This window comes from Accipiter gentilis, chromosome 1, assembly GCF_929443795.1.
Source record: "Accipiter gentilis chromosome 1, bAccGen1.1, whole genome shotgun sequence".
NCBI classification, from domain to species: domain Eukaryota; kingdom Metazoa; phylum Chordata; class Aves; order Accipitriformes; family Accipitridae; genus Astur; species Astur gentilis.
The window spans coordinates 3,313,595-3,333,365 of NC_064880.1; the positions used below are offsets into that span (position 1 = coordinate 3,313,595).

The following is a 19,771-nucleotide window of genomic DNA, read 5'->3' on the forward strand; positions in this document are numbered from 1 at the left end:
TCAGTCTAATGAGGTCAATGAGGTTCTCTGAAGCACTGGCAATAGTGTTTTATTTCCCTTTGAAACAGTCCCATTTTAAGAGAGGATTGGTAACAACTCATTGCTTGAAAGTCGCTTGGGCTTCTTGTGGACCTTTGACTATTTTGGTTCCTGAATTATAAAGCCAAGATTGTCATTATTCCTATGTCTGCTCTTAGCTAAGCTTAAATCAGCTTTCTCTTTCCATCTCTTATTACAAATGTGTTCCACACAAGCAAATAAAATGAACAAATTATTGTATCAGGTGACATGATTCTTCTCTGTTTAGCCCACCTTGGTGATAAGAATGGGTTAGAACTAGGTTATATAAAGGCCTTTTTGCATCCATAGAAGCATTTGGGAAACAGTATAAATGACAAAAGTAATCATTGCCTCAGTATAAAACATTCAACTTCCCCTCTCTTCTCTGTTGTACTAGATGTTGCAGAGAGTGATGAAGGCACGTATTCTTGTAATCTTCACCATCACTACTGCCACTTATACGAAACTGTGAAAATCCAACTAGCTATCACCAAGACAGGTAGGTGTGGCAGACAGCTTGGTGTTCCTTTCTGCAAGGGACCCGGTCTGGCAACTGGAGTCCAGTGCCACCAGGACTTTGTTGGTGGGGCTTGTGTGCTGATTCACGGTAGGCCTTGTATGCTAGTGTCTGAGTGTCAGAGAAGAGTGGTGTGGATGCAAGGTTTTGCTCATGCCTTCTCAGTTGCAGGTTCATGGCACAGATGCCACAAGAGGCTTGGAAAGCATCGGAGTCAGTGGTGCTCACTATGCTGTTTGCAATCAGATTCCATGAGTTTCAGAAGTTTTATTCAATGTGTATATTTATGAACCTCTCTCCTTTCTTGGCATGTGCCAAACAACGCATGGAGCCTGTTAAGCTAAATGTTTACTTTAGGAAGCCCAATTAGCTAACTGTCCTGTTACTGCTCCAGCAGTAGAACATCCCTACTAACAATCCATCATCTGTCAGGTTAGCCACAAAGATCTGCCTTGTACATTGGTTGGTGAGCTAACCCTGAGAAGTCTGTAGTTAAAAAGCCTCCTCAAGTTACCACACCTTAACTCCAGCTCTAAAAGCAAGCTTGTAAGGGATCTTGGCAACTGCAGTGTGTGCCACCCATGCATCGCTATTGTGTCATTTAAATCAACCTTTGTATAATGCACAAGCGGAGCTGCTGGGGCTGATTGTGTTGGGAAGGTGTTGAAGGGCTGACGGGATAGCAGAGAAGTGCATCTCTTCTGCTGCTGTTCTCACAGCTTCTGTGCAATTGGGCCTGTGAGCCCCAATCTGCTCATCTGTGTTTTGGTTCTTTTGTTACTCCTTTTCAAGAGCAAAATACAAAACAGTGGTTCTTGAACTCCTCCAGTAATTAGGGCATTTGTGGGTAGGAAAGCATTTCCTGCTTGGAGAATTGGGATACAGCATACTGAAGATGAAATCTGTTATTCTCGTTCCATTCTTAGTCTGTAGAGAGAATATACTTCCTGCTTTCTGAAGCAAAAGATTAACTCTCCGTTATAAGGAAAATAAAGCGGTCTTGCTTAATGCAGTGACCTAGGATGTAGAAGATAAAGGTGCATTTCTTTAAATGAAGTAAGTGTGAACAAGGCACACTGTGTGGCGCTTCAGGATCCTTGGAGGGGATGTTTTATAGGATTACAGCGTCTAAGAGCAATGTTATGTGTGCCTGGGTGTCATTAAGAATAGGACAAGTGTGTAAAGATGCATGTACCAAGGTTGCACAACTTGTATTGTCTCCACAGCTGAGGATGCAAAGCAGTACTGGGATGGGGAAAAGCCTGTGATTCTTGCCCTAGAAGGCAGCACAGTGACGCTCCCCTGTGTGAACCGTAACCACATCTGGACCGAACGGCACAGTGAAGAAGAACAACAAGTAGTCCACTGGGACAGGCAGCCCCCGGGGGTTCCTCATGACCGGGCTGACCGCCTCATTGATCTGTACGCCTCTGGAGAACGCCGCTCTTACGGACCTCTCTTCGTTCGTCAGAAGATGAACATCACTGACACAGCTTTTGCCCTGGGTGACTTTTCCCTGCGGATTTCACAGCTGGAAAGTGCAGATGAAGGCACTTACTCCTGCCACCTGCACCATCACTACTGTGGTCTGCATGAGCGCAGGATCTACCAAGTCTTTGTGAAGGAGCCAGTGAGAGAGAAGAAGGTGGTGAACCTTACAACTCACAACATTGCCCCAGCCATAGGTAAGTGGCCTCTGGAAGTGGTTCTCCTGATTGAGGAACAGATAAGTATCTACAGTTGCAACTCTGAGCTCTAAAGAGCTCAGTAAGCCACAGGACAGGAACGTAACAAGTTACTCCCCATCACCACCTCAAGGAGGCCTGTGCTCTAAATGCCAAACTGTCCTTGCCTTTCATGTTCCTCCACAGTGGTCCGCAGGGATCACTTAGTGCCAGCAGGAGGGAGCCTGTCAAGGCAAGGCAAACCTGTGCCCTGCAGAAGTACCGTGGACACCACTGAAGTGAAGGTGCCACTTAGAGCAACACTGACATTTCCTCTATGAAGGTTTCTCACAGTTGAGCTGGCAGCTATTCCTGCCCTTAGGGCTAGAAAAGTAGGTGAGGTCTTGCCTCCCTTGGTACTAGTATATGGCTCTAGTGAATGGATCTGTCTGTTTCTGAGCAGTTTCCATTACATTGGCATACCTGAAGCTGCACATGTGGCGATCCATACTAGTAAGGATTCTGTAGAGCTGCTTTAAGACTGTGCTGCACCAAAAGTGGAGTGTCCCACCCATCAGGGTTAATTACCCTGCTTGCAGTCTTGTTAGTGACATCATGTCCAGCTTCTGTTTTCTTTGCTCCAGGGCAATTCTGCAGCTTGTTCTGCTCTGCAATGCTGACATGCCCTAAGGCAAACAAGCTGTTTTTCTAACAGGCTCCCTTTCCTGATTGCTTTTATGGAACCGGAGAAGGTGTGGGGCGGGGGTTGATTCTGCTCTGCCTTTGCTGTTACAACATGCCACTATTCTCACCAGTGTAGATCATAAGTGTTTCTCTCCCGGTTTGCATGGGGTTTTAGGCGGTGCAAGATGCCAGACTGTGCAAAATCGAGCACCAGGAATTTTCCTCCACCCTTCGGCCTTTCTTTTTTTGTCTTAAACCAATTTTCACATTTTCCACTGCAGTGAGCTATCATCTGTCAGCCTGTCCAAACTCAAAACCGTCATGCTTTGTTCAGGCAGAAAAATAAAATAAAAATTCCAAGTTGAAATTTTTTTTTAAAGTCTTTTGGGTATAGTTCCTTATTAACATTTTAAAATATTCATTGTGGTTTAATATTTATTGGCTGCTTAATACAGAATTTTGACATCCTTCATACATTTTTAAATAGGTCTATTCTTCTCTAGCAATTGGCTTTTTCAAGTCACAGAAACCTAAACCTCCCCCGTGGGACTCAGGTTGGTGTAGAGAAAACCCAGGCGGTACTAGAGAGAGGTGGCTGTTGGCGGTGAGCTGACAGGGAAGCCAGGACATAAAAATACAAGTCTCCACGCCGGCAGCCCTTTTGCTGCCCTTGAGCCCTATCCAGAGCACATTGTGCAGAGGGAAACTAGGTCTTGTTTTTGGAGTTGCCCACCCAGCAATTTATACCTCTCTTTCCTGGACGTTGTCCTGGTTGTTGCTTGAATAGTTACCTACCTGCTCAGAAGTTAGACAGAACCTACAAGTAATTTAACCTGCCAGGGCTCTCTTAGTTTGGCAGTAGTACCCTCAGTGCTGGAGGAACTTGCCTTCCTGAGAAAAGCCATTTCCACTGTCAAAAAGAACAGCCTTAGAAGAGCTTTGTCCCCTATGGGCAGTGAACGCTCAGCTGGTCTGAGAGCACCACACACAAAAATGTGCTGAGTCGATGGGAATGTGGAAGAAGCTGAGACATCCAGAGTGCCTCTTTCAAACCCACTGCTGATGAAGAACCTGCTCAGACGTGCCCTATTTGTGTACAACAGCAAAAGCTGAGATACTGCCCCATTCCACGAAAAAACTGTATAGAACTCTTCTGGGAATATAACATAAAGCTAAAATGAAACATGAGGAGATAACAAAAGCAAAACAGTGAGCTTTTTCAGCAAGCAGCTATAGTTTCTGGCATAGCTCCAAGGCCCGGAGCCATTTCCAGCCAGGAAACTTCATCCTGTTTCGAATATAAGCATGAGCCTCAGTTTTGCTCTCAGTCTCAGCAGTATAAATGTGGTGTACGTCTACTAATTCACTGCATTTTTTACTCTGCGTTTGCTTTGGAGCAAGTGATTGAAGAATGACAAGTGTTGTGTCTCATGCTTATTGCTAAATTATTCTCAATCCTTTGCTACCCTTGAAAAGAAAATGGGCCACATAGCCAGCATTTGTGAGCTCTCTTCATAGAGAGCTCTCCATTTTTCCCAGCAGAAGAATCTGACCCTTGATGCTTTAGTAAAGTAATGTAATGACACATCTGTTCTAACCCCCCCCCCCCCCCATTAGAACTTATTTTCCAGTAGTTAATGAGATCATGTGAGTGAATTGGAGGCAGATGGGCATGCCATGTTGAGATGCGCTGAAAGATCAGATCTTGGTTACAGAATAAACCTTTGTCACCTCAGCTGAAATTCTGATATAACACTAGGATGAGGAGGAGAGTCTGTATAACCTTGGTGATACTATTCTAGGCGCTGACGTTCATCTGCTGGGTATGACTGAGTTATTCTCTGCCTCAGTTTCCCCAGTTATAAAATGGGATATATTCTACTGCCTTCCTGGTGATGCACTTTGAAGTCCACCAGTGATGCTTTGTCAAAACACTAGTATGATAAGTATTTTTGGTATTATTGGACTGAGTAAGCCAGGGAGGCCCAAAGTTATTGAATCTGTGTCCACTGTTTGTTGTTACAGTGAACTCTCCAATGTTGACTAAAGTTAAACTCGGCTCCTACCGTATCTTGCAGTACTGTGGGAAAGCAAAAAGCCAGGAATAGAATGCATTTATGTTTGCTGACTTCTGGCTCAACAGCTGCTTTAGTGGCTACCATCTCATTATGGCAGCTGCTGGAGAAGCCTTTCATGATCCAAAGATTTGTTAAAGCAGAACTGTCACGTATACTGTTTGCAGCTTTGCAAGTGGGATTTTTGGTTTGGCATTTTTTAGCTTAGTAGTGGTTAAAGACACGTGCTAGTTTTCAGCGCTATAGCCAGCAAGCACACGGCATCTAGCAATGCCAGTAAAAAGTAGAGTGTTGCTAGAGTGGAGGGCTGGACTACCAGAACACAGCATATGCTAAAACCTCTCGATTTTCTAGGACACCTGTTAGCATTAGCAAACGATCATCTCTGGTTTCAAAGTGTTTATTTCAATCCACTATCATCTTACTTGATTTTATTGTTGGTGAGTTGGTGTTTTGAAATGCTGGAAACAAACTACCCAACAAACTGGAACCAGTCACTGTGCCAGCAGTTCCAAACCCATCAACGTTTCTCACACTAGAATGCTTCTGTTAAATGGTACTGTGGCTTTTGGGATATTTTCCCTCATCTTTCCCCTTATTCCTGCTGACTAATTTACAGGGTTAAACTCCCAAGAGAATGATAGGCCAGAACTCCATCCTGGTTCTTGCCAGGTGCCCTCCAAATATTCCCTGTTAGGGGGACAAGGTGTCACTTTCAGCTCTGTTTTGAAGAGAAAAGCCTCTCCCAGCACAGTGTGTCTTACAGCTTTGCTGTCTGTCCCTGGGCTGGATTTGTCCACTCCTCTGACTATCGCAAGCAGAGAAGTCGCTTCCCCTTTATATGTGTAAAACATTGACCTATTTATTTGAGATCTGCAAAAATGTTCCACGTAAAAGTTTTGAGTTACCCTTCCCTGTGCTGCGGAACTGAAATGCTGCTGCACCCGCAAATGGAATGGAATCTTGGCTTTTCTTTGTGGGTTTTCATTTTATTTATTTTATTGATTTTTATTTTATTTAAAAGGAAACTCATTCTTTGGCATTGAAAATTCCTCCCGCTCTGTAAATTATAACCCTTGGCAGGGAGGGGCTGCTTCATACTTCAGCTGTCTGGAGCCGAAGCACCGTGGTGCGTGTGTTGTAAGGGACCCAGAGGAGGGTTGTGTTACCCTGCAGAAAGACTTGGGGCTGTCTACCGTGGCTTCTTTCTGGTCTTCTCTGCAATAAACAGGAACACACTGATAGCCAGGCATCAGGAAGGGAATGTGTGACAGTCACTGTTAATATTTCATGATCCTGGGAAGTATAATGGTCTTGTGAAGAGCACAGGCATCTTCCATCTGACAAAGGTGCAGTATGTTGTATATTAGGCAGCCATTTGCCCTTCATGCAATTCAGAAGAGTTTCTCACTGAACGTGCTTTTTGGGTCCACGCCTGGGCCCACGTGTGAACGTGCTTTGCTTTGGGTGCCAATTCAATTATCAGCCTGTTTTCCTCTATCGTCAGATCCAAATGTTGTCAGGGGCCACAATGTAATAAATGTCATCATCCCTGAGAGCCGGGTACACTTCTTCCAGCAGCTGGGCTACATCCTGGCAACTCTCCTGCTTTTCATTGTCCTCCTCATCATCGTTGTCCTCGTCACCCGCAAGCGCCGGCAGAGAGGTAAGTGCTAGAAAAGACCAGCCCTATAGTGCTTATTGGGATATCCCATGACAGCAGAGCTGATTCTGCAAATAATTACTGTAAAGGACGATGCTGAAGGCAGTGATCCTCTTCTGGAAAACCGGTAACCTACGCAGTGGGGAACCTTTGCAGGTGCCGATGCTGAGAGATTCGTTAGTGTGGTGTAAAAATTTCCAGGTCTTGATTTGCTGAGTTGCTCTGTTGTAAGGGACAAGAAAATTAGAACTGCTAGGTACTTGCTCTTTACAAGTGGAATTTATTTAGAGCAAAAGGCCCACGTGCATCCGTTAAGAACTAAGATGTCTAAGTCCTTGCTGGACTCCCTGTGCTGGGTGATTCTCTGTGTGTAATTAGATAGATGGACAGTGAGATCTTTTGGTGACTTCCACATAAATAGTTTTGGATGCAACACAAAAAGCAAATACCAGGGAATGTCCGTCTTCTGGTGTGTTGTTTGCAGTACCACATTCATCCTTACTTATGTGTCAGGGGATTAGCACCAACACAAAATGGGGCTATCTCCACTGACTGAGGTGGAGTTACTCTGCAATCACAGACGGGACGGGCTCCTGGCCCTGACCTTTGAATAGAAAAGAAGAGCCTGAAATCATCCCTCCTCGCAGAGTGGGATGAGACAGGAGTGTAGTTAGATACCTGGCATATGGGAGGCTGATGAAAACCAGTATCCGTAGCATGTGATGGATGCAGGGCTAAGCAATAAGCAGGGGATGGACAAGTGCAGCACCAGCACACAAGAGATGGCAGGTGTGGTTAATATTTTTGTAATAAATGGGAGGTGGAAAGAAATGAAATATGGCGATGGCTATAGTTTCTCATGGCTGCTCATCCATAGATCTGGGAAGACCACTGGAAATCTGGTGAGTAAAGGAAAGGGAAGCTCCCTGTGGCAGTGGAACACACGTGAACTCTTGTGTATTGGAGGGCTTGTGAAAGTGACCATTGTAAGCATCACATATAAGGAGCACTGTGAATAAGTACTAGGTGTTATTGTTATCACTGTTATCTGGGAGGGGTTGGTTGGAGTGGATACAACTGCTCATTCTGTTTCTTTTCCCTGTTTAGGTTATGAATACAATGTAAAGAAATACGGCGAGTAAGTACAATTACAGGGTCTATTATCTAGGATTAGATTGCATAAAAATGAATTTATGGGCCCCAGCCCTCAGCTGTCATTCAGAGCCTAAAACAGCTGAGGATCTGGTTAGTATGAGTGCAGCCATGTAACGCATAGGCTGTTTGATAGAGTTTATTCCTTGCTTTCCACCAATTCTTTTGCAGCTTTACACTCAGGTCATTATTAATGTAATGTTCCCAGGAATATACACTTGCATAATGATTGCATACCAGGGAGCAACTTCCATGCTGTCAAAGTACGGAAGGAGAGAATGTTTTGTAGGGCTGATTTGGCAATTGCATTTCCTCTTGTTATACTTTGGCTGTGAAATGTCATTAGGAGTTAGTGGCAAAGGGGTAATGCACAGATCCACTATAAACCCTAAACTGTGAGATGGGGCCAAGATTGTGTAGCTGGGTTCCTTTATGTTTTATTATATATTATTAAAGTGGAAGAGATGGGGAAGTTCCAGTACAGATTGGCTCCCCATTGTTCTAAGCTCTGGACAAACACATGGGGAAAAAAGAGCCAGCTAGCCAGAGATCTCAAGGTGTTAATAGGAAAGACAGTAAAAGGAAGAGAGAGGAGAACTGGATTCACTAGTAAGCAGTATGACCTTCTGAAATCTGTTTGATAGTTTAGGGGCAAAGACAGGAAAAGCACCCATGTACAATGGCTGCCAATGCTGTTATCCGTCTGTTATGCTTTCTCCAGGGAAGCTTTGTAGAAACTGGAAAGGATTCTGTAAGGATTGCTGTGAAAATCACCAGTACTTAATAGAGAATGAAACCTTCTATGGATTTTTTTCAACTTTTTTCCAGCTATATAGCAAATAAACACTGTAAATTGAATTCTTTAAAGTAGCATTAGAAGAGCTATTGTGAAAAAGTGTGAAAGGAGCCAGTTATTAAAGAATGTGACAATACCATTTTTCGTTGTTATTCCTTTTTCAGGAAGGATGTAAATCTTAAAGAATTTACAGTCGACACAACAGATCTGACTCAATACAAAAGTGAAGACATCAGGCTGGGTATGCATCAACTAGCAACCATTCTCCAAACCAGGTCAAAACTCATTATAACTGAGGACTTTCTAATGGCATTTAGATGCCTGTTTTGAAGTGACTTAACCTCCTGATTTTAAATGGCAGCTTTGAGAATCTCAACCCACAAGCCAGTGCAAGCAGGGGGATTGCAGGTGGAGAGTGCAGTCCTGACTTTTAACTAGAGGCTGATTGATGAGGTTGGTCAGTAATGGGGCACCGCGTCTTTTGTTTCACCTGGAGTTTTGGGGGTTCTTTGACATGCACCTGAAAGCCAAATTCAAGTGAGTGCAAAACAATGTGGAATGAGATCAGGACAGCATCTAGGGAGGAGGATTCCTCAAATTTAAGGAGTTTGTGTAGGGAAGAGGATCAACAAGGCAGTTCTCTAGAATCTCCTGTCCAAGAAACTAAAAGCATTTGTCAATATGAATATCATCATTCTACAGTAAATAAAAACTAGCTCAAAGTGAGTGATCTGGAGAAAAAAAAATTAGATCAGCAGTCTTTAGTACTAACTACTGACCTTATTTTCTCTTTTGAAAGTGGGTATGAACTGTCATTGACTGAGTTGGGGATAAAGAGAAGTCATGAGTTAGCTGAGTTCATTGCCTTCACCTTCTGTTGAAGCCAGTTTGGTTTAACCTTCTACAATTTCATCCTCCCTGGATGTCAAATAATTTAGTGAACAGTTGAGCCTTCTATCAAGATCTGTGATAGCAATTAGGACAAATAAACGTGGGGAACATGATAGGAAGAAAATTTGCAACAAGGGTCCTAGAATACAAAAGACAGAAAATACAAAAACCACTGGAACTCATGGTAACATGAAACATACTGAAAAGAGGGGAAGGAAACTAATCTCACTGGTGATCTGTGAAAGTATTTTTGCTGGGATATGTGGGACTGACTCAGGGAACTTACAACATTCCTGAAGATGGATGCTGCTCCTTGCTAGAGCTTGAAGGTGTAGCCTTGAGTTTATTGTGTCAGTGATTGATGAGAGATGTCTTCTTGCTTGGACTTGGAGTGGATTGTCTGTAAAGCAAATTTGATCCTCTTGTCTGCGCTACCCTGAGATTCCCGAAGACTTGCCATGATGCCAGGTTCATACCTGCTGCAACTTGTTGTATGTCCGTGAACATGTCGATAAACCAGGAAGCAATTGAGTCTGTCCCTTTTTTTTCTCGGTGCACCCCCAGTAAATGTACAACCTTTAAAAGAACAAGCTGACAAACTTGAGGTCCCAAGTTACAGAATTGCTGTGAGGGCCCCAGTAACCAAGAGGTAGATAGATACAAAAGCTGAAGTAAAGAGCAAAGGAATTGCAGAGAGTGGGTTGCAAACCAGGAGAGCAGCAAGTACGAATTCTTCTCTGTGTGTCTCCTGTGATTCTCCTGTGAGCAAATTCTTTGAATAACTGCATCAGTCACCTTCAGGTGAGCTTTGCATAGATAATACGGAGCTTTTCGTTACATGCTGGTACCTATGAGGAGCAGGAAACTGAAGTATGCATAACTGATTAGTGCCAGGGGCAAAAATTAAGTTGTAGCAGCTTTCCTTTTCCTGCTGAGTGGCTGAGTAACTCCATGAGTTACTCCTGAGTTACTCCTAGAGATCTGGAGATGCCAGGCCTAGAGTACTTCCAAGGATGGACGAATCACATGTCCGCCTTGCCTGTAAAGCTTTGTTTTCTTTTAATGTTCTAATGGCTGTCTGAATTATACTCTTTCCTTACACAGATTACAAAAACAACATCCTGAAGGAGAAGGCTGAGCAAGCCAGAAGCTTCCCAGCAAAGAACATTGATTTAGACAAAGGTAATAATGACTTGCTTCACCCTAATTGGTGGCTGTAGGAACCTTCTGATGGGTTGAAGGAGGGAGGAGGGAAGCAGCAGTGAGCTGACCAAGCCACAGCTGAATGAGGAATGATAAACATCATGACAAATGACAGCAGGAATGAGAAGCTAGTTCCCTTTCTATCCTTTCATCATGGAGCCACAAGATGCAAGCAGTGATTAGGCTTTTAAAAACTTCTGGCATGGCACAAATAGAATTTTTCTTTATTGGAAAAAGAATGCCTCGCAGGGCTGGAATAGTGCATTCTGTACTGTAACCTCAGAGGGAGATGTATCTCAAAAATGTCCTGGCATGGTGTTTGAGAAGAAAACACTGTGCAGAAGAGAGTGTTTTGAGTTGAATTAATTTATGGGTAATGGGCAGTCACTTACTTCATCCAACAAAAGCAAACAGCTCTCCCTCCCTAGGGGCTGAATCTCCTTTTGCTTATCCAGTATTAATCCTGAGTATTACGCCTCAGTTCGTAGAGTCACACTTATGTCAAGCAGTGCTTGTAAGAAGTTGTTAGGATTCGATGACTCTTTTTATATGAATTTAGAATGTAATAAAAGTGAATGAAATTATATCACGAAGGGAATGGTTTGGAGAGTCCATGAATTGCTGTAGACCTGCTGTTCTTGATGGACTTCTCATGATATTTTTGCCTACATTCTGCAGAGATGATCTGTGCTATAGTTTATACACAGTGTCTCTCACTGTGGGCTTTATGAAGAGGATATTGGGGACATGGTGAACTGCAAATGGTCACTTGTCACTGTATAGCTAAGTCCATATTACAGTGTGCTGCTTTGATGGTTTGAAATACCTCTTCAAGTACTGACCTCCTTTTAATTTGCTTTCAGATTTCAGGAAGGAATATTGTAAATGAAGACATTCCCAAGCTGCTGGCTGGACCAGAAGCTTCAATCAAAGACAGATAAATGGAAGAGAGATGCCTTTTCTTAATATCATGTCCCTCCAGTTACCATAGATTTTTCACATAGACTTTCTCCCCACTAAGCACAAGGGTATTTGCAAAAGCTTCTTGAAAGAGTTAGACTGTCTGTCTTGTGTGCACTTATGATGGGTTTGGGTTGCCTTTTCTTATTCTGTTCTCCCAATCCTCCATTCCCTTTTTTTTCCTTGGTATTATTGTTGGTTTTATGCATCAATGATTTTTATGAGCTGAATCAGCAGACCTTTTGCTTTGATGTTACTGCTTTAAATAAACCAACCTGCATCACTAATCTTGACCCATCATTATATCAGGCATTTTTCCATGTAGCGTATTCGTCATTCAGAAAAATAATAGGAAAGCCTGATTGTGATCTCTCATGGGCTGGCATAAATCAGTGTCATATAGCACTTCACGTATTCCAGGTGAAGTACAACGAGTACACCCCTTCACAAATGATGATGTAAATACCTCGTTTTATGAATGGGGAAATGTCAATATCCTCATTTTAAAGGGGAAAGGGAGGCACACAAATGACCAAGGATAGGGCTGGGATCAGCTACAAAGAACTCTGGAAGCCTGCCTCTGTATTTCTCACTCTAAGCTTGTTTGTTGATTTGTTTTTGTTTCAGTGCAGACCAAATCAGATTTGGCATGAGCAGACACTTTCAGCTGAAGTTGATGGAGTAACAGTGCTGTAATACCAGTCTCAGTTAGATCAGAACCAGAAATATTATGGAGAGGGCTAAACTCCTGTGTGGAATCTGGAATGTGATTTTCCTGCAGTCCTTGGGTGGATCCAGGCCACACAGAGCTTGTGTGCACATCAAAACAAAGGTATGATTACAGCACAGGTAGAGAGATTGTTAAAAGGAATAGCTTCTCATGAGCAGACCGTGAGGAACAAGAGTAACAAGACACTCCACTAAATAGCCTGTCAGGAATTTTCATGGCCCAGGGTCTCAGAGGGAGAGTCGAGAAGGGAGATGAGTCCATTCTTGTGGATTTTGGCATTGTTTTGGGGAGACATTACCTGAGATAGTGGGGCTGTGGGCCGAAGGGGAGTTCTACATATGAACAGTGTGTCAGGTGGGGATGTCAAAAAATTGGCAGTCGGTAATTCAGTGTTGTAATCCAAGCAAGTCAAAGCGTCAGGAAAGCAGGAGAATAACAGTTCTACACAGCTTCTCTGACTACTTGGGATATTCTGTGGCCCCATTCCCGAACCAGGCACACGTGTGGTCCTTGGGGCACAGAAGAAAAGGTCTTTCCTGCTATTGTGAGCATGATGACAGTGGCTTGTGTTCTTGTTGTGTAAGGGTGAAGGTGGCCAAGGATTGCCAGCCTACTCTTTGGTGGTCTGAAGAGAATGGCAGAGGGAGGGATTGCGCATGGTCTTCGTGACTGAATGGAACTGGGATAGGGTCTTCGGGATGTAGCGGATGGTGGAAGTGTGAAGAGGAGCTTGTGTGGAGCTATGGTGAGGGTGAGGGAGGATGTGAGGGTGACGGTGTGGTTTCAGTCTTGAAGTAGTGCTCTGCTTGCAACTGGTATCTCAGCGTGGATTTCTTCCTGGGGATGGAGAATTCTGAGGTCTTTGCCGTGATGAAGTAGCTGTGGTCCAAGGAAAGCATCTCAGTCTACCAGCTAAACAATTGGGAATGCGACCTGCTGCCTAGTATGGTATCTGTCTTGGCGGCTGTTTTAGCCACCCTTGCCACTTATCTGGGAACACGTCAGTGCTGTCTAATAGGGACACAAGTTTGGTCAAACTGGAAAGAGATGTCGTCATGGCTGGGCGAAGCTGCCCGCTGTAGGAGCACATGTACTGTAAGGGTCCAGTGCTGTTTTGAGAGCCATCCAAGGCTATAGGCCTCCCTAGCATAGGTGTCAATGTCAAATCCCATACCGACCCCTTTCTTTCCACCCCTACCAACTTGGGTGTCATGTCTGACTGATGCCAATGTTCTTAGACATCTAAATCCCATTTCAGACCCCCTCTCCCTCCTCCCGCAAACACCACTGATCTCTGCTGTTGTGTGACGAGGCTCAGTAAGACTCTCAGCAACCCAGAAGTATACTACACTGGGTGTGATGGTTGCTGAGTTGCAGCTACTTACACTGAAGCTGAGCTCAGCTCCCTAGCTTTGCCAAAAGTGTGGTAGGTGAGGCCTCCTATGTACCAGAAGGAACCACATTGTTCAGAAGCTAGGATGTCAGTGCTTCTATGCGCACTTTTTACAGGAGTGGAAAATGGACCGTGTCAGTTTTTATAGATATTAATACTTGTCTCTGTTAGTGAGGACTGTGTTAAAGAAGAAATGTTTTGGGGACCCTTAGTTTTAATGCCTTCAAGTATTAAAAATATTAATAATAGAATATAACAGTAGAGGTGTAGTGAGCCTTCCTAAGCTACAGCTGTACAGATCCTTATCTTTTAGTTTGCTTAGCCCTGCCACTGCTCTCTGGACAGTTTTTGTGATTTGCGATTAACTGCCTTTATCTTCACTTAAGATTCACCGCTAGAAAAGCGCTGAGATTGGGCAGACCCATGGCTGGTGGAGAGGAGGGTCTGGGGTTGGGCCCAGGTCCCTGTTTGTCTGCCCTTTCCTCAAAGTAGACAGCCGTTCTTACTCTGCCTTTGGCTGGACCTGATTGAAACCCAAGCTGCATTCCTGCAGGTGCATAAGGCTGTGCTGGTTATTCCATCAGGGTGGCACAGTCTCAAGTAATTGTCATTAATGTCTTTCTCCCTCCCTTTCATGTCTGTGAGTCAAAGGTTGGAGATCTTTACTTGCCAGTTCAAATTGCTTAGTACAGCTCATACAGACACCAGCTCAAAGTGGGGTTACTCATAAACTCCAGAGGCATTTAAATATTTCATTTGACTTCTAGGCTGCAAAATAGCTTAAGGGGGAAAAAAAATTAATGTGTTCTCTGAAACAAGCACTAGGAAGAGCTTTATGAGTTCCTCATCCTTGCTTTGATCACTAGTTTGAATTTGGGTAATGGTCAGACATGCCAGTATAACTCTAGACTGATCAAGATGGGAGTCCAAGTTGAGATTATGGCCCTTTTTTCTTCAGGAGAGGCATATGCTGTATGATTGGACTGATGATCAGAACAGTGGTTTTCAAAAGCAGCCTGCATCCAGTATGTAATTTAGTATGTTAAAATTCTGGTTGAAAGAGATCCAGGCAAGAGTGCTGGATAACCGGTTGTGTTTTCAAACTGTTGAAAAAGAGAGAAAGAAAACTGAACGCTAAACTGAAGAGTTTTGCTTGTTTATTTCTTAATATAGAGGAATTATCAAAGCCTGTTTGCCCTTATATACTGGTGGGAAGCCATTTTGTTTCTTTACATACGCGCTTTGTATTCTGTCAGTCTTTGGCATTGGCACAAAGTCTATGTAACTTATCTTGCATGTGAAAATTAGAAGGCTCGACTTGCAATTAACCACTAGGCTAGGGGCAGGACCACTGTTTTCTGTTCCCATTCTGCCATAGACTCTGAGCAATTCTAGACAGGTTGGTTTTCTCTCTTTTTCTCTCATCTCAGGCTTTCTTTCCCTGATACGGGACAGTAACTTGCCTCTCATGGAGAAACAATTTTTTAGTGTGTGTAGCACTTCGGTAAATGTGCTTTGCCTGAGTTATTCAAAGTAACATTCTCACTGTACTAATGGAATGCTGCATCTTGATAGATTTCTTTACCTGTCACTTTGCAAGCTCTTGGCAGGCTTTGGCTCATTATAGTCTCCTTGGTTTCCCAAGTCATACATTTTATGTTCAGTTAGTTAAAATAATAATAACCCCTAATATTTCTATACCAATTACTTCTCAGTGAGTACTCTAGATCAATGAGGGCAGAGAAATTAAAGTCTCTTTTAGGGTAATGTATGGACTGTAAGCCCTTGCTGTGGAACAAGGAAAGGGTGAATGGCAGTGACCTTAAAAGGGGTTAAAACTGAGATTAGAACTAGAGCCCCCTCTTTTCAGCTCTGTGCACACTCTGCTTCCTCTCAAGGCTGAGAGGAGGACTTGTTCCATAAAGCTTGTTTTTTTTCTTTGTTGTAACAGAATTAATTTTCCTTATTATTGTTACTTAACTTTTACCATTTATCATTGTTGTGTAACTCTCCTAACATTTAAGAAATAAAGGAGAATATAATGGAGTTTCAAGTTAAGGTTGATTTTATTTCTTGCTCTTTGGAGATGCTATCTAAGCTATTAGCCAGCATTAGCTAATTCTTCCCAGTAGCTGTGCAGTGTGTTTCATCTTGGAGCATCCTAAAGTGCTTGACAAAGTGCAGATTGGATGCAATAAGTTATTCCAGTGATTTCAATATGGTTTCCACACGGGACATCATCATTTGACTTGGTCATGGGGCCCACAGACAAATTTTAACTCTCCAAAAATGTTGTATAATGAACAAATCTGCAGCTGGAGATGGAGTTCAAACCATCTATCAGAGATGAAGGCTGGCAGCTCCTTCATAGTACATAATTCTGCAGGTCCAGAAGGGAAGGTAACATATCCTGCTGGAATAGTTAACTGCACAGTTTTATACTTCGCTCCCAGCCCAAATTCCTCTTTTCCTTGCAGTACTAACACCTTGCAAAGTTCCTGCTGCACATTCTGCTCTTGGAGGGCTTCCACCCACTGAGTAGTATCCCAGCTGGCATGACAGAGTTCTTCCAGGGACACTGATGGAAACAGCTTGTACTGCTGCTTGGATAGACAGTGCAGGGTGCAGGTGCAAGAATTTGAAGGATCAAAGCAGGATGTGAAACTAAAAAGTGGCAAAGAAGTGGATTTACCAAACTAAGATTATTGACCAGCTTGCCTAGCTCTGGTGAATGTATTATCTTCTCTCTTACCTGGTTGGAAATCGTACTACAGCCAGTCTCCTGCCATTTCATGCCACCTCTTCACTGGGGTGAGTCTCCCTGTGATGGCTGCTTGTGCTTTCTCAGATAACCAGAGGGGAAAAAAAACCCCCAAACCAACCAGGTTAAAAGGGTTGGGAGTTGAAGACAGTGAGAAGTGGATGGGGAGTAAGTAGTTCCTTCTCATTGGGCTCTGTTGTTGTTGGGAATGAATGATGAGTTCTTCAGCAGGGGGAGCCAGGGGCCACGTACAATAAAGATCTCATCCAAAGTACCCTTTCTGGTACTCTTGTGGGGTTTCACTGGTCAGCCACTGTTATAACCTTGTTATGGTTTAACCTGGCAGGCAGCTAAACACCACACAGCCCCTTGCTCATTCCCCCCCCCCCCCAGCCCCAGTGAGATTCTTTACAGTGAGGAGAAGCCAAATGAGAACTACTGAAAAAAAGATACTTTGGGCAAAGTGAGATCATCCTGGAGCTGGGTCCGGTCCCACTGGGAACATCTGACTCAATAGAATTTTTCTAAGATTCAAACTTACCTTTTTTTTTTTTTTTCCTCAAATGCCACAGGCAAACTAGAGCACCATGCTGTAATAAAAAAAGTATTCAAATTATACGGTTGATGTTGGGAGCTAGAGATGCTACCATTTTGCTGGACTGAGGTGACACATGTTGGATTGGATTTCTACATTTGTTCTGTGTTGGAGGAGTATGGAGTTTGAGTGGAGTTCTTCTGAGGGCTTCAAAAATGCAAATGCAGTGGTTGCAGGCCTGTGTGTGGCTTTTTTTTTTCCTGTGCATGGGGGAGCCTGCAAAAAAAGGCAGCTGCAACTATGCAATTATCTTGAAGAGTGAGGTCTTACTGCATAGCCTTAGCTGGTGCTGGGTGTCATTAATGCTTTAAGCCCTGTTTGTTTCTGCTGGTACACTGGGTCTCTGCTGGCAGACTCCAGCCCAGGCACTGTTGGTTATTTGTTGCTTGGGCATCTCATTGCTTTTCTCTGTCTCTGTAGGAAATGGGTCTGATTCTCCAGGAAAGCGGCTGGGAACAAGGAAAAGCCAATTTAGCAACCACAGGGCCTGCTTTGCAGACCACCGAAATTAAATATTGTTATTGTCTTCAACTTGTCTGAAATGAAGTCCAGATTGTCCCCATTTCCTTTCTGCCTCCCAGTCTGGGGAGACTCTTACCAGTGGAGAGGGACTTGCTAGTCATTAACAGAACAAATTTCTGAGGGGAAGAAGAAACAGTGGGGACTGGAGAAGTAGGATAAAGATCCAAATAGACATTCCTAAGCAAAAAACTCCATTGTTTCCTAGAGGTTGAGTTTTTAAACGTGTATGTCTGAAGACATACTGCAGGGAAATTTTTCAAGTGTGGCCCTCCCCTTTTAGAAAAGTGCTGCAGCTGCTAAGAGGAGGTAGGAGAACCAGAAAATGGCAGAGGAAAGAAAATCGATTGAGTCATGATGAGTAGGAGCTGGGATCGACCCATTAAACTCATTCATGAGGTGTACATCGCATGAAAGTGTTTGAAAATGCTTGAGACTGCCGAAAGTGTACGTGTGCAACAGTGACTGGTTCTCCATGATTGGCACTAGGAAGACTCCAGAAAAAGTGTGGGAGTGCTGAGTTTTCATAGCTGGAGTACTGATGTTCTAACCCACACCGTTTTGTGTATGTGGTTCAGCAGCAAGGGAGGTCTTGCCTGGAAGGCATCACTTCTTCCTTTCACGGTCAGAGCTTTTTGCCCAGACACCACAGCGTCTTATGAAAATTTCCCTCTGAAGACCCATATACAGCAAACACACGATGGAGAAAAAAGGTACTTAATCAAAACCAGCTTAATTTTGCTCAGTGATTTGAAGTGCTCAACCTGTTGCCTTTTGCAATAACATTTCACATCTTTCCAGACTCATCTCCACTGTTTTGATTGTTGCTTTAAAGTACAGTTGGGTTCCAAGACAGAAGTTAGCAGCATTTCTGCAGCAGGTGTAGGGAGTTTGATACCTTTCTGTACGAGTATCTGATTTTCACTTGAGGTTTGCTGTTGCTGGGAGATCTTGAAAGGACGGGAACATAGTTTATTCAGTGTGACAGCACTTCCAGCACTACAGAATCGCACTGTAATAGAACTGAGATGCATCACTTTTGGTAGCAGTAGCTGAAGAGTCATCAATAGACTCAAGTTAGATGAAAAAGAGACTGAAATTGGAGGAGATGCTCTTCATTGCTATGAACCCTGAAAGTTGTGTGCATCTGCTAACAATGTTAGTTCATGTCTTCCATTACATTCTTCTCATTTCTTTTTAGCAGTCCCTGTGGAGCACCAACATGAGTGATGTCCTCTCTTCTTATCTTTTTCCCTCCCATGAGAAGTACACAGTGCCTCATTCCTACAGACCTGTAAGGCAATATCCCTCCATAACCCACATTCCTCAATGAAGAGGGGTTTTGGAAGTGTCACTGAAAATACTCCCCATCATTTCCCTCCCAGGTTTATTTGTATTTTAATCCAGAGGCAATGAAAGCCCTGGGGAGCTTTGCCTGGGAGGCTGGAGAGCAGATTGCTGGACTGCAAGTCTTTTGCTTCCCTCTAGCGTTTGATGTCTTTATTTTCTTGTAAACTCTTGGGACTGACTTCTGCCATGGCCTGAGTGTGGCCAAGGTCCACTGCACAGAGAGGAAGGATAAAAGGAAAAAAAAAAAACCTTGCAGATCTTTTAGACGAGATCCATGAGCATTGTAAACTGACTTGAATTGCATCCTGGTGATGTATACCAGCTTGGGAGCCAGCCTACATCATCTTAATTTTAAGCACATCCAAACTGGGTGGTTGCAGTTACATCATTGTGCTTCTCTTTCTCTTTTAGGATCATTTCCACGTTTAGTTCTTATTCTGCATTGATGCTAATGTCGCCTATGTGAATTGCTAGAATGAGGTGGAATCTTTGCCCCAGAGATGAAGAGTAGCTGCATAACTTGCCTTTTAGAATGTGCTGAAAGTCTTCACATAGTGCTCCGTGGGAGGAAACTTAGGATAGCTGAAGAGGAGGAATAGGTTGGCTAACAGTTCCTGTGTGGTTCATTCAGACACGTTTCTGATACATCCCTTCAACGATAGAAGTCCAAAATAAATTTCTCCTTTTATTTTTAAACAGTGGTGATTTTGGAGAAAATACTTAAGCGCAGGAATATAAGGATTAGTCCTCCCAGTGGG

General features: G+C 43.5%; 1 protein-coding gene across 4 annotated transcripts in view; it reads left to right on the forward strand.

Moving 5' to 3' along the window:
• The window catches only part of MXRA8 (matrix remodeling associated 8), a 46,147-nt gene extending 30,384 nt beyond the window's left edge, over positions 1-15,763 (forward strand). For 3 of the 4 annotated variants that reach the window (XM_049803514.1, XM_049803525.1, XM_049803505.1), the window contains 7 exons: positions 458-559; positions 1,804-2,262; positions 6,508-6,666; positions 7,771-7,801; positions 8,776-8,852; positions 10,607-10,684; positions 11,569-15,763. In XM_049803514.1, the coding sequence (XP_049659471.1) occupies positions 458-559; positions 1,804-2,262; positions 6,508-6,666; positions 7,771-7,801; positions 8,776-8,852; positions 10,607-10,684; positions 11,569-11,594 (932 nt within the window). In that variant the 3' untranslated portion in view covers positions 11,595-15,763. The remainder of the gene's footprint in view (positions 1-457; positions 560-1,803; positions 2,263-6,507; positions 6,667-7,770; positions 7,802-8,775; positions 8,853-10,606; positions 10,685-11,568) is intronic. The other variant, XM_049803535.1, reaches the window with a different exon arrangement.
• Positions 15,764-19,771: the final 4,008 nt, after the last annotated feature.